Below are 14,756 nucleotides of genomic sequence, written 5' to 3'. Positions count from 1 at the left end.
ACACAAATTTAGTAGATTTTAAAAATAGTGCCTGATAATTATAAGGTTAATAGTGATAATAAATATGTTTGAAATCAGGGACATGCATATTTCATAGTGTGTTTATTTTTAACATGATCTTTCATGGATTAGGTTGGGTGGTTTATTAGGGACTAGCAATATCCGTGCAGAAATAAATGCTTGCTTTCAAGAACTAACATGCTTGCCTGGCGGGGGCGGTTCAGTGGGTTGGGTGTCATCTCATGGACCAAGAGGTTCGGGTTCAATTCCAAGTCAGGGCACATGCTTAGGTTGCGGGCTCGATCCCCAGTGTGTGGCGTGCAGGAGGCAGCTGATCAGTGATTCCCTCTCATATTGATGTTTCTATCTCTCTCTCTTCCTCTCTATTTAAAAATCAATAAAAACATTAAAAAAAAAAGAATTAGCACACTTTATTGTATACACTGTTCTTTCTTCTCTCTTAATTCTTCTTTGGTTTCTGTGTTTTCCCTACTTCTATTTCTGTAGTTATCTTATTTTCTCCTCCTCCTCTCCCCCCTCTACCTCTCCCTCCTCCTTTTTTCTCTTCCTTTCCTCCTTCCCTTACCCCTTCCCCTTCTCTTCCCCCCTCCCCTCCCCTCCCATTCCCCTCCTCTCCCCCCTCCCCTCCTCTTCTCCCTCCTCTTCCCATTCTTTCTCCCCTTCCCCTTCTCATCCCACCTCCATTCCCCCTTCCATTATCCCTCTCCTTTCCCCTCCCTTTCCCCCTCCTCCTCCCCTTCCCCTTCCCCTTCTCCTTCTCCTTTTCATGCTTAGAGAGGTGGGCTATGGGAGCATTAGACAGGGATTGGCAGGTGGAGGGAGAGCTGGGAGAATCTGCAGTGTTTGCCCCTCTCTCTGTCTTGGGTGGTCTCTAACAGGGACTGTCTTCTCCATGCCTTCAAACACAGCCCTCCTGTGGGTTCCGGCTTCAGCCAGTCAGCCTTCATCATGGTGTTCGGGTCCCACCAGATACTTGGGGCTTTTGATGTTGTTAACACTCCCTCTTCTCGGTGTGCCTCTAGCCCTAAAAGCAACAGCGGCTTCCTGCTGATGTTCGTCTGTTTCATCTCCATTCTTTGCTTTGCTTTTCCGCTCACCCATCACTTTTATAACATGCACGAAATTCGTGCAAGGGGCTTGGCCCTCACAGCCTTGGCAGCTTGCCTCGGCCCTCGCAGCCCTGGCTTCGTCCAGAAGGTTGTCCGGAAGGAAGTCTGGAAGGTTGTTCAGCTGTCTGGTCTAATGAGCATATTACACTTTTATTATTATAGATTCTCTGTGCTAAATTTTCTCTTTTTGACATACCCAGAATGGTTTTTCTTTTCCCTATTTGACCCTAAAATGTCTCTTGAAGTGATAATATTTTTTTCCTTGTGCACACTAGTCAGACTTTCTTCATTTTCTTTTACTTCTTTCTTTTAGGGTTTTCTCTCTTCTCTTTTATTTACTCCATAGCTGGCATTGACTTTTCACAGATACAATAGACTATGATTCCATCCACACAACACAGCAATATGTAAAACACAGTCAACTGAATTTCTTATTAAGCATCTTGTGTATCACAGTATAAAAGAAGTGAGTAACATCTTTTAAAAAACAGTTAATTAAAGCTGTAACTTTGTGTACATATGTGTTTGTATACTTACTATCTGGCTATCTGTCTAGTTCCATTATTAATAATTTTGGCAATAAGTATTTTATATTTGTATTTGAATCATATTTTTAACTTTTAAAACTTGAAGCTTGGATGATAAGTTGATGCCTCTCTTTTTTCTTATTTGATCATCTGCTCTTTAATGGTTTCTATACAACATGGTGTTGGATAATTAAGAGTGGATTTTCCTCTATTGCTAATCTTAAACGTCAGTCTAGACATTCTCCTAACAGAACTCCACTTACAGGCTGCTCTGAGTTATTATACTTCATCTTTTTAAAAAATATATTTTTATTGATTTCAGAGAGGAAGGGAGAGGGGGAGAGAGATAGAAACATCAGTGATGAGAGAGAATCATTGATAGGCTGCCTCCTACATGCCCCCTACTGGGGATTGAGGCCACAACCCAGGCATGTGCCCTCGACTGGGAATCCAACCATGACCTCCTGGTTCATAGGTCAATGCTCAACCACTGAGTCACACTGGCTGGGCCAAAGTCTTTTTCATATCTTGGAATAATTTTTAAATTTTCTATTTAAGTAGAGACTAAATTAAGGTTAGAACCTTCAGAATAAATGTTGGAAAGTATATAGTGCTTCCCTGAAACTTCACAATGAGTTTGTATTTTTCTTCCTTTTAAAAAAATTTGCAAGTGTACAGGGAATATTCATTTGCATGTATTTAAATGTTTATTTTTGATGACGAAGGGGAGACAGAATTTTGTCTATCAAATGAATTGCTGTAGAAACATAAAAATGTCATGTTGTTTTTTCCTTCATTTTTTAATGTTCAAATAATCTGCAAAATAGAGACATCAACGAAGATAAATAAATCTGTGCAAAAAACATGGAAAGACAGAAGATCTGTTGAATCCCTATAGCTTCTCATATTGACAGGAAATTATTCACACTTATCACAGGACATTTATATACAGAAAGAAACCGTTTGGGAACTTCTCCAAGTAAATGCAATTTATGATTTCTTTGATTTTTATCAACAAGTTCCAGCACTGAATGAGTGAATGGACACTTAACTCCATACTTACTTGAGTGTGCAATGTTGCAATAATTTGTGTTTTATGGAACAATCGCTGCTATGAAGACCATCACATAAGGACTTATCCATGCTTCTTATTTCTTCTCTTTTCCTTATATTCTTACTAATCTAAGAAAATCAATATTCCCCACACTCGAGGCCCTTCCGTACATGCGTATGTGATTTCATTGAATTAAGTCAAATGGTACATTTTGACAAAGTTTGATCAATGGTATTGGTGGTGATGGTGTGTGTGTGTGTGTGTGTGTGTGTGTGTGTGTGTGTGTGTTACTGAATTTTTTTTAAATTGCTCTGAGAGTCATAGCAGTTTAGATAACCACCACATTATTACTTAGCAGATCCTGATAAAAAAGAAATAGTTGAATACACTCAAGGTGTTTGGTTCAGATTTGTGTTTTATGGAAATGAGTTTTTTTAATAATGCAAAGAGTATTTAAAATCATATTTATGATGCTAAACAGCCTCCCACTCAGCAACATGAAGATATATAGTGTCTTGAATTTATAATGTTGTAAGACTATCCACTCATGGTTTAAGAGTGTTTTATATCTCTACAAACTCCCTTTGAACTCTCCCAGTAGAAAAATTTTAAGTATCCGATAAAAGGAATAAATTCTAAACAAATGACTGAGAATTTCAGGCTTCATAGTTAAAGCATTATTCTCCATCGGAATAAACGTATTTCCTAAACCCTAAAAAACTTACATGGTTGTACATGGAAACCATTTTTGCCTTGAAGTGTAGTGATTGCGTTGATCTATTCAATCAGTTGTTTCCCCCCTTAATTGTAACCTGGTTATTAGTGTGTCCTTTATCTTCCCTACAAGAAAGGGAGCCATTTTTTATTATTTCCAACCTGTTTGCTATTGACCAGTTTCTTATAAATCTCTGACTTTAGAAATCTTGGAAAAGAATCCTTGGCCATGAGACTGTAGATTAACTTTTGAGCCTCATCAAAACACTTGAGAGTTGGTTCTGTAATATTCTTTGAGATGAGGTCCCTGGTACTGAAGTCGATGTTAATCTGTGGAAATAAGGTTGCATAGCATGAGATTAGCTTAATCAAAGAATACACGATTTATACAGATGGCAGATACACATGCTATTTGAGGGTTTTTTTTCCTAAACACAAAGAGAATCTGATGCAAAACAGCAGAAAGGTCATGAGCTCATTTTCAGATGCAAACACACGTTGGGTGTATTGTTTCTAGGTTGGGAGGCTTGGCGTTGACAGAGAGCACAGCTAAAGCCTTACTTTGAGATTATTAAAAAAAAATAGCAAAGTGAAAAGGCAACCAAAATATTTTATGATTTTAAATTGCTTTTCCCCACCCATCCTTTATTTCCCCCAACCCAGTGTTTTGATCTTAATACCTAAAATGTACCTTCCAGAGGTGGACAATAACTAGGATTTACTAGGGTGGCTTCCACTAACCCATTCCTATCACTTTTCATTCTATATTCCCCCCCCCCCTGCAATGAACCAAATCACACCCCCCCTTCTACACCGACCCCATGCCATCCACAGGTTCCCCCCCTTTTATGGCCTCTCCAAGGACTTTGTGTTACTTAGATGATATTTGCATTTTCCACATCCCTCACTATGCCTTGCACAGGGTAAGGACTCGATAAATACATGTTGCATAAATAAAGTGAGAAAATGTTACTATGTTTGCCGAAAATCATGTTTACATTTTGAAGAGAACCAGTTCATTTTAGTGTAGTACTGATAATAAATATTATATACGGAAACAATTAATCTTGCACTTCTGACTTATCCGTTTCATTTTCTGATCTGCTTGTTTTTCTACCAAGGATCTGCCCACATCAGCTGTGGAGAGCGGAGTGATGCTCAGAGATGCTCCTCCCAGGAGACTATCACTGGTCTTAGGAAGATGGGTCTTAGCAGCTCAGCTTAATGTCAGGGGCAAAACATCACACCCACATGTTTGTTTAAATGTCATTATTTATCTCCAAGTTGTTCAAGCTTGAAATGTGGAAATTATATTTTTGACACCTCTTTTATTTCTCTGCTCTCCTATCATATAAATATACAACATTTATACATTACATGTATATACAGGGTGTCCCCCAAAACATGTATACACACTTTTAACAGCTGATAGCACAATTGATGTTTCTTTCTTTTCAGATATAACCCATTGGAATTAATAATGTCAGCCAGTAGGCATACATTTTTTGGGGACACTCTGTATATATTTCCTCATTCATCTTTTACTTTGTAATTTCCCAGTGGTCATTTTTCATTCTCACTCCTATCTCTCTAGTTTAGTTGTTGTTTTTAAAATCTTGAATATATTCCCAAACCAAGGAATTTGCCTCTTCCTTGGTACTTCTTCTCATAATGTCTTTCCCTTCTGAATACTCTAAGATAGCATTACTACATCAGTTTCACCAGAATGTCATTTCCATCGGATAAGTAGTCAGCTGAAAACCTATTGTTCTTTATGACATAAAATTTAAACTTCGCACCCTGGCTCTTGGGCTTCCTCACACCTGGACTCCAATGTGCTATCTCCGAATTGTCTCCTACTTGCCCTGGTGGGAGCTCTGAAGCTGGTCTAATTTCCCAGAGCAAATCTGACACCTAAAGCTCTCATTTATGCTGTTTCATCATCTTGCTTAAACAGATTTGGGTACAAAGGCATTTGTGAATGTTAAGTATTCAATCCGATTATCAGAGGAAAAGGATTTGTTAATTCTCCACCATCTCCAAGTTCTGCTCCAAGTCTTCTGGACTTTTTTTTTTTCTTTTTTCTGTTGGCTCTGTCTTCTCCTATGGCTGCCATGTGGTATAATAGCTTGGTGTGGATAAAAGGAAGAAAAATTAGGAAATCATGCCAGAAGTTCATGTGGGCAGTGATGGTGATCTAGGCTGTGCTATGTCACAGGAAATGAAGGGAAATGCATAGATTTCAAAGGTATCTAAAAAGTAAATGGATGGAACTTGTGATTACATAGTTATGATCTGGGACAAGGAACAAAAAATCTTTAAGAGTGGCCTGATTTTAGAAATATTCTGAAGAATGAGATGACCGACGTTCTGATGGATTGGATATGGGGTATGAACAGAAGAGAAGAATCAGGGATGACTACCAAGTATTTTGCGAGAGCTATGAGAAAAATGGTGTTGCCTTTGACGGAGATGGAGAGACTCAGGTGGAAGAAAGTTTGAGCAGGAAACCAGGACTCAGATGTGAATGTGTTAACGTTGAAATGCCCTTGACAGCCATGGCCTGGAAGAGATCCTGAGAGAGCCACTGCCAGCAGAGAATGAAACACCTCCCTCATCATACTGGGTGTTGGTTAGGAATGGAAACAGCATAAGGAATTGTTAAACAGCTTAGGGCGGAGAGGAGGAAATGAAATACCAGAAGCCAGTTGGAGACAGTACTCAACTACGAGAGGGATCAATTTTGCAAAATGCTCCTGAGAAGTCCGTTTAAGTGAAATTTGAGGATAGGCTACCAAAAGTGCTCTATTCTCCTTCACTTCTCTGAAATCTCAGTGTCAGGAAAAAAGTTTAGTACTGATAATATTTTTAGTACTGATAAAATACACCCTGTATATTTTAAATATTAGTCCTAATATATATATTTTCACTCATAAATTCCTTTAATAGAATCACTCCTGGGAAGCATGTCTGTGGACTTCACCCCTAACTTTTCACTCATCTCAAATATGGTTTTTGGTTGGATTCTACCAGAAGATATGTGGATACATTTCTATCTCAGACAGTCAGACACCAGTGGTGCTGAGCTTGGAATAAAGCTACCGTGGGAGGGACTTACCCAGGGGTGACCTCCAGAGAGGCATACTTTCCACCTGTACCATCTTGAGGAACTTCTGAGTCATTGAAAGTTACATAGAAGCTTAGATTTTGCTAAGCATCTCAAACTAGTATGAATTTCGTGCACCGGGCCTTTGGACCTTTTATCGATTGATGAAATAAACAGAGTTTCTTCAACATTATTTACTGATACGAGTAAGTCGCTTGCATTTTGTTTGCATGGGTACTCTTCAGTTTCAAGGACTCTGAGGGGTATGATATTTTCATTCCTTATTTTTCAAAAGGTCACAGATTATCTTAGAAATCTGAAACCACTGCACTGCCAACTTCAGAAAACAAGACGAGGGGTTGTGATTCTTACAGGATGGCAGCCTTGATGCCATCACAACCATTTAGAGGCTTCTAAATCCTGTCAGTTTTGAAAAGGCCTCAATACAGCTGACATCAGAATGCTGCCCCTGGTAGCTGTTGAAAAACTATAATAACCCTATCTAATAAAGAGGGAATATGCTAATTGACCCTCATATCATCGCAGATGGCAGTGCCTATAGCCAATAAAGAGGGAATATGCTAATTGAATGCCCCGCCCTCAAAGATGGAGGCATCCACAGCCAATAAGGAGGGAATATGCTAATTGACTACCATGCCCTCAAAGATGGTGGTGCCCACAGCCACAAGATGGCAGCGCCCAGTCCTCTCAGCCCTGTGGCAGCAGCAGAGGTGTGATGGGGCGTCACCTTCCCCTGATCACCGGGTCGCTTCCCACCCCTGAGGGCTCCAGGACTGTGAGAGAGGGCAGGCCAGGCTGAGGAAACCCTCTCCAGTGCATGAATTTTCATGCACCAGGCCTCTAGTAAAAGTATAATATGCTAGTTAGACCGGATAGCCAAACGACTTTCCAGATAGCTGGGGCTGCGAGGTCCGTGGCTGTGAGGGCCAAGTCCTTTGCATGAATTTCGTGCACCGGGCCTTTAGTTTTATTATAAAGATTTGGGATATTTTCAATGCTCATGGGATGCATGCCCAAGTCCCGCTTTCTACGCCAGCAGTTTTAAATTCTCTGGGCTGTCAGCACATTATTTTTGCAGGAAGAGTACATTTTACAGTGTCTCTTTTGGCTTTCCTGTGACCCTGAACTGAGCTTGATATATTTTCACATGATTTGAATAAAAGGTTGTCAATGGTGCTCTCGCATTCAAATGAGATAGCCTTCCTCATTTAGATTGTGAGTGTACCAGGAGATTCATTATGCAAAGGTGTATGCCTGTGTATGTAAAGGCCCCCCTAACATGGGGCAGGCAGCCCGTTAGCGAGCCCTCCCTCACAGCAGCGCTTAAAAATCCCTCTTCAAATTAAAGCCGCCTATAATCTTGCTTTGGGTGACATAATTCTATGTAATCGCCACTAACACCTCTAGTCTTACTTCATTTTGGCATCATTAAAGGCAAACGCACTTCCTAAATGATAGTCTCGGGGGTGGCTGTTAAAGTTGAGAGTGGAAGGCTTTGTAACATCTGGAAGAATTCCATCCATGCACAGGACCGCATTCCTCTCTCGTGATTGGTTTTAGAGACAGAAATAAATGATGCATAGTACTAACATCTTCACTCGGGCAAGAGAAACGAAAGAAACCATCATATATGCAATCATAACGCAGAACACCACAATGTATATGGACACTAAAAATCCTAAAACAATCACTGTTAGCTAGATGGATTCATAAAGAAGAAGAAAAAATCTGGCTTTCCACCCAATATCACTATAAATAGAATATCTTTAGAGTTGATTTCCAAGTCTTTTAGGGGATGATGCATTAATCAACTTGATGAATCTCATATATTATATTTTACATTTTTAAAGAATTGTTTATTGATTCTTTACATGGTGACTGGAAAATGAATGTTTAAATAGACCCGCAAGAGGTGAATTTCATTTTTTTTCCTCCTACAAATTCCAGGCACTGCTTCAGTGGTTCATATTTCTGAAATGTCCTACTGGGCCAATATGTGCTGCTGTAATTAAGGTCCATGTAAAACTTGAACTATAGCAAGTTTATGCCCTAGATTTTGTGAAAGTGTTTGCATTTATTCTATTTTGTCCTTTTTCCCCATAAGTAAACAACCCTTTTTAAACCACGAGTCTTAATTTTAGATCAGAACATATGGTAACTGTCGCTTAGAAGGGTGTGGGTATTGCCCCTCTGGGAAGATGACTTGTACTAGGCAGATAATGTAACTTCCTGTTTGCTACGTATCCATAAAAATATATTCAGTGAGGAATCAAAGCAGTTTTAAAATAGAAGTTGCTTAAACTTGAAAGTTAAACACTAGGGGGGTATGTGGAGATGATCATGGTTTTAGTGCTAGAAATTAAATCAAATAAAAATGTGATGTTAACATACAACACTTTTGGGGGGCTATTATCAAAGTCATTCCAGATTTCTCTCTAAGGCTCCCCCCCTATTTTTCTGACCCTGAAGTGGTACAGGTGGGTCCTGATCACTTGAGACAGTGCCTCCCACTTTGGCTCATTTTCACCATCAAAGAAATACAGGTCAGCAAACCCTTCTTTTTCGGAAAGGAAGACATGATTATCTGCCATATTGGGGACCTCCAAAACATGAAACAGGAAGAATTTATACTGTTGGTTAGGAGTTGTTTCTTTCCCCACACATTGTTTTCTTTTTTTTTAAAAAAAATATTTTTATTGATTTCAGAGAGGAAGGGAGAGAGAGAGAGAAATATCAATGATGAGAAAGAATCATTGATCGGCTGCCTCCTGCATCCCCCTGTGGGGATCAAGCCTGCAACCTGGGCATGTGCCCTGACCAGGAATCAAACCCGTGATCTCCTGATTCATAGGTCGACACTCAACAATGGAGCCACACCGGCCAGGCCCAGATGCTATTTTTAATTACAAATTTTTCAAAATTCTATTCCACATTGACTTCCCTGATTTCGAAAAGGAAAGACAAAGGCGAACTCGAAATCCAAGAGCACATGTCAGTGGGATTTCTGTAGTGTTAACTCCAGAGCTGTTTAATCTGAGAGAGCAGGTACTATTTCCCCAGAGCATGAATGCCTGAAACAGACACGGGGCTGAAAAATACTTGCTGAGCCCATGAAGGAGGGAGGGTCATCCTCAGGAACATCTACTGGAGTTTACGGACACTTTCTATTTGGATACATAGCGGCAGTTTGATTTCCCTTTAGATGGAGTCAGTGTCTTTTAATTGCAAGCAGGATTGCTGGGAGATGCATATTCACGAAGCTGGAATCTTGCACTCACCTCTTTGGGGGCATCAGCCTCAATGAATTCAGAATAAATCATCTTGGCTTTGGAAGCAATTTTTTCGGCACTTTCTGTTTTCTTGAAGTCTTCACAGGCAAGCCAGAACTCAACATTTTCTTCACTAAATTCTGATTTGAGAAATGTTCGAAAAGCCTCTAGACCAGCTATAAGATATGTAAGAAAAATTGTGTATGCCATATAACTCTGTAACAGGCCCCAAATAAGTATATTTTATAGGGTGAGTATTCATGGAGTCTTCAGTGGCAAGTACTTATCATTCCTCTAACTATAACATTTATATGTTTGAGCTTTTAACTTAAAAAACCTTACTTGGATCAGTCATCATAAATATAAAATATTGTATCTGTCATTCTATAATTAGCTCCATTAACCAAGAAAACCTGTACTTTTTCTCTTTAGATCCAAGGAGTCCAGGAATTATGTTTAGGGGAAAGTCTTAAGGTCAGTTACTTCATAGAAAAACACAGAAACTGTGCTTTTTAGACCCATTGCACTGAGCTCAGACCAAGTTAATGATGTTTCTAATTTAAAGCCAGAATTTATTTTTTAAAAAATTTATCTTTATTTATTACAAAGAGGAAGGGAGAGGAGAGAGAGAGAGAGAAGCATCGATGATGAGAAAGAATCATCGATCAGCTGCCTCTTGCACACCCTCTACTGGGGATCTAGTCTGCAACCTGGGCATGTGCCCTGATCGACCAGAAATCAAACCGTGAACTCCTGGTTTATAGGTCCATGCTCAACCACCGAGCCATGCCGGCCAGGCATAGAGTAAGAATTTCTTGGTTGTTCTGAGTTGTTGAGAAAACACAGTTTGATGCTGGGAGATTACATAATGTTGGTTTGGCTTATTATAGCAAAGGAGAAGGGGCTGGCATTTATTAGTTTGGGGTGAATATATTGGCCAACTCTAATCCCTAACCAAAAAAAGTAACTGGCAAGATATTTGGTGTGAATTCTTCTCCCTTTAATGGGGTGGTAGGTGGATTAAAATAGACTTAACGATGTTTTTTTTTTTAATTTTTGCAATAGAGTTGAAATAAAAAGTCACTGCAAAAGGTTATCGGGTGCCAATTAAAATTCTCCATAGAAATATTGGAGACTATGGATGTCGTTAATATGTGAGCACTATAAAAAGTTCAATGACCTGCATGCTTCCTGAATTTAAAAATACACCCACGAAGCTCCGATCACACAAATTCAGGTTCTAAAAATCCTCTTAGGAGCCCTTAAAGAAAATTTACTAGGAGTTTGGTCCAAACAATGTGAATTTAAGGGTTCTACACAGAATTTATGATAAAATGTATTATATACTGGTAATAAAATATGCTTTTAAGAATACTGAAAGATTCAGTATAGGTTCAGAATACTGTTCAGAATATTCAGAATAGTGTAGGTTCATGAAGGCACATGAAGCTTTTCCCCAATGAAGATGAAGACGATCTAAATACAACCTAGAGAGACAGGTGGTTAGAGATCAAGAAGCAATCGTTGTGTTCTCCCATCCTGAGATTTCAGTGAAGGAGCATTCTGGACTAACAACTGTTGTCATTCAGGGACACAATGGAACAGGATACACAACCCAAACTGGAGCTAGTGATCGCTGTCATGGACACACTATTTATTGAACTATTTTTTCTATTCTATACATACAATTTCGATGTTCAAAAGATGTCAAGTGAATTTGGAATAATATGCTGCATACAATTAAAATCCGATTATCTGAGGGCACACGCTGCAAGGTGGAATGTCTGTTGGTTAGATCCAGCAGGGGCTGATGAAAGAAAGAACTCAGTCATCATTGGAGAAACCTACTCTAACGCCTATGCCCAGTGCATGGGAGGCATCTCCTCATGTCAACAAAACAGTTTGGTAATCTGGTGAGCCATCTTATTGTCAAGAGCATTGAAGGCATGTAAGCTCTTTCTCTGGTGGTATAAAATATAAGAACCAAACAGCTGTTCGGATGAATCTGTGGGCATGAATTATACACCCCAGGAGATGTGCCTACTCAAGCATCTGCTCTGGTCTCTGAGCCTCACGGCTGTGCTCTGTGGGACAGCCCCCCGCTCCCAGCTGCAAAGTCACCCGGGCTGAGAAACTTCCTGCTCTGAGCTAATCCAACCTGTCCCACTGGGCATCCATTTAAGGAAAAAGGAAAACAAACCGTGCCATTCAAAACTTACAAAAATGCAATTCTGTATTCTTGAGGTGTTTCCTGTCTGACCTTAGTTGAATTATAGGATGAATGTGAATTATTTTTATGTCTGTGCTTTAGGAATGAGTTATTTAAGAGTGATAAGATCAGAATACAGTTTCATCTAATTCAATATTACTCTATATATGAATGAACAGCTATGGAGAATTTATTCAGCTTCATCATGTGTTAAACTTTTCTAATATTCTGATATTTACTTTATGGATTTAAAATGGGAATGCCATTTGATTAGTTCAAATAATACAATATTTTAAAATTTCTCTATATATGTCTCTGTAGTGTCATTTTCCCCTCATTTGAGACAGAATTGCTACAAAGCAGAATGATTTATCACAAGAAGTTCCAACAACTTTCATCAATGACTATATTGTGTCTTCTGGGATATTTTATTTATAATTGGCCAAGATTACCTTATTGAGCCATCCTATCTAATATAAATACACATTAACACATGTGTACATTAGCATACACACATTCATTTAAATATGGTTTTGTATTTCCTAAAAACAAGAGAAGCTCAGTTGAAATAAATACTTTGTAAACTTTACTTTGGCCTACAGGACGAAAAACAAGTGATTTATCTAAGTTCTCAACTTTTCAATAGTTTGTATGTTTCTTCCAACTTGTAAGAAAAATAGTCATTATATACATCACATGATAATGAGTCTAAGGACATGACAATATTCTGCACTTGCTTTCTGTTTTAATGTTTGGAGTTTCTATAACCCTGTTTTATTTTTGGCCCAACCCAATTCCAGTTAGACTCCAGACCTGTATAATTTATGTGACTGTGGAGAATCTTATACTTTGAATATAGATCAAAGTCATACTATATAATATGTCTATCGCTTTCAGGATTTAACAATTTACTTTTAAGTGTTGTACGTTCAGACCTAGTCTGAGTTGGTTCTCACCTTGGTTGGTTAAAAGAGTGTCCATGTTTTCAGACCACGCCGCTGCCTCTGTCGGTGGTGACCTGTGGAAACAACATCTACCCTTGACAATAGCATTGTGATCTTTTTCCTCTGTAATCTATGGTCATATCTGAGTTACGTGTGTTTGTTGAATCACATCATTTAAATGAACTTTGCACCATGGATCCAACTGGGAAAGATCAACCAGAATTATTCAGGGTGGGGCAAGAGTAGGTTTACATTTATGAGCGCACGAAGCAGGGTTTATTCTTGTATAATTGCAATGCATAATCAGAATAACTGTGTATTTGTGTGTGTACGTGTGAGATTTGCCGAGAAAATTCACCGTGGAGCTGGAGCCAAAATTGCACTTAGTATTTCATGGGGTTTTGGCTGATTTCCTTTCTGTTTCCTTCATTAAGCGAGCGCCATCAAGGCCAGCAGTCCCCACATTTTGTGTCCAGAGAAGAGCCAGGCCAGATGGGAACTGCGTGAAAGCTACCAGTTACCCCGCTAATCGCGCCAGCCAGAACCAGTTGTATTGCATTAAAAACCGTGGCATCCAACGACTTAGCTGTTCACAGTCAATTAGCGGTGCGCTGGAGAACGGGAAATTCAAGCCAGGAGCCCATGTGCTCGGGGAAGTGACAGCTGCCTCCTTAGCCAACATTGCAGAGCCATCTTCAAATTAGTAAGTAAACGTTGCAACAATGATTAATCTTCGCAAGGAGCATTTATATCTTTTGTCTCTAACTCAAACATTTAATTCGTTTGCAAACTTCACCTAAAGGAAGCTCAGTGGTTTTTCTCCCTTCTATAACCTTTCTTTTATATCTGAGCAAGGATAAAAATGAACCGAGTTGTTGACATGTTTTAGAAATGGGCAAGAAATCAGTAGAGAAGAGAGAAAAATAAATCAGAAAGGCAACAATTAGCATATTTGTCATAAATGAAAGAAACAAGACACGACTCAAGCGTTTCATTTGCACATCTTCATAGATAGAAATAGCTTTAAAGGGCAACTCACTTCATTGGCATCTTCCGTCGCTCTGTCCGACTGTCACGGGTGATGCCACGTTTCACTTTCTGATGGATCTGGAGGCTGAAGGTGGTAGGACAGCGGGGACATCACAGTTACTATGCAGATACCTGTCCCCTGGGTCACCATTAGCATTCTTTAAATCACGCTAGCCTCAGGTTTTTCATTTTGTTGTTAACTTTCCTCTGGTCAAAACACTTAAACTTCTAAGTAACAAATAACTCTCTGAATCAAGGCGACATCGCTTCCAGTCTGTGGCTTTGCTAAAATAAATTCCATGTGAAAGTTTGGTTCCTAAAGCTCATAGACATCCATTTGCAACACAACTATTGTTCGCATGAGGTTAAATCAACTCAGAAAAAAAACGTATAAAGTTTAATATTTACCTTCAGGTCTTTCAGCTGTCAAAAGATTATTTTGTTTTTCTTGGTTCTTTGATTTTCAAAAGTCTGAGGAAGACTCTACTTTTAATGGTTATCTTACACAACTATATATGTCTATTTTTACAATTTTATTCATGGACTAAAATGTTACAGCATAAGGCATTATGCTCTTTTTTAAATGTGTGTGCTTTTCACAGCTTAATTATGTATATTTTCTGTTTTTTAAACCATGAATCTCATGGCATTTTATGCCAATATTTCTTTATGAAATGCTAATGTTTAAGGTTAAATTGCTTGAGTATACTTATCAACACTAAGGCCACATATTGCCATTTTTATTCGTGCTCG

At 39.0% G+C, this 14,756-nt stretch overlaps 1 protein-coding gene across 1 annotated transcript; it reads right to left on the bottom strand.

The window, feature by feature from the left end:
* Positions 1 to 3,551: 3,551 nt before the first annotated feature.
* RGS21 (regulator of G protein signaling 21) lies at positions 3,552 to 14,024 on the bottom strand. Its single transcript, XM_008149830.2, has 4 exons — positions 14,014 to 14,024; positions 12,987 to 13,063; positions 9,831 to 9,997; positions 3,552 to 3,755 (listed from the first exon to the last, which is right to left on the bottom strand). The coding sequence occupies exons 1-4, from the start codon at positions 14,022 to 14,024 to the stop codon at positions 3,552 to 3,554; spliced, it is 459 nt and encodes a 152-aa protein (XP_008148052.1).
* Between the last annotated feature and the right edge of the window lie 732 nt (positions 14,025 to 14,756).

The sequence above is a fragment of the Eptesicus fuscus genome, chromosome 24 (assembly GCF_027574615.1).
Source record: "Eptesicus fuscus isolate TK198812 chromosome 24, DD_ASM_mEF_20220401, whole genome shotgun sequence".
NCBI lineage: Eukaryota > Metazoa > Chordata > Mammalia > Chiroptera > Vespertilionidae > Eptesicus > Eptesicus fuscus.
This window is presented reverse-complemented; position numbering and strand designations above follow the sequence as displayed.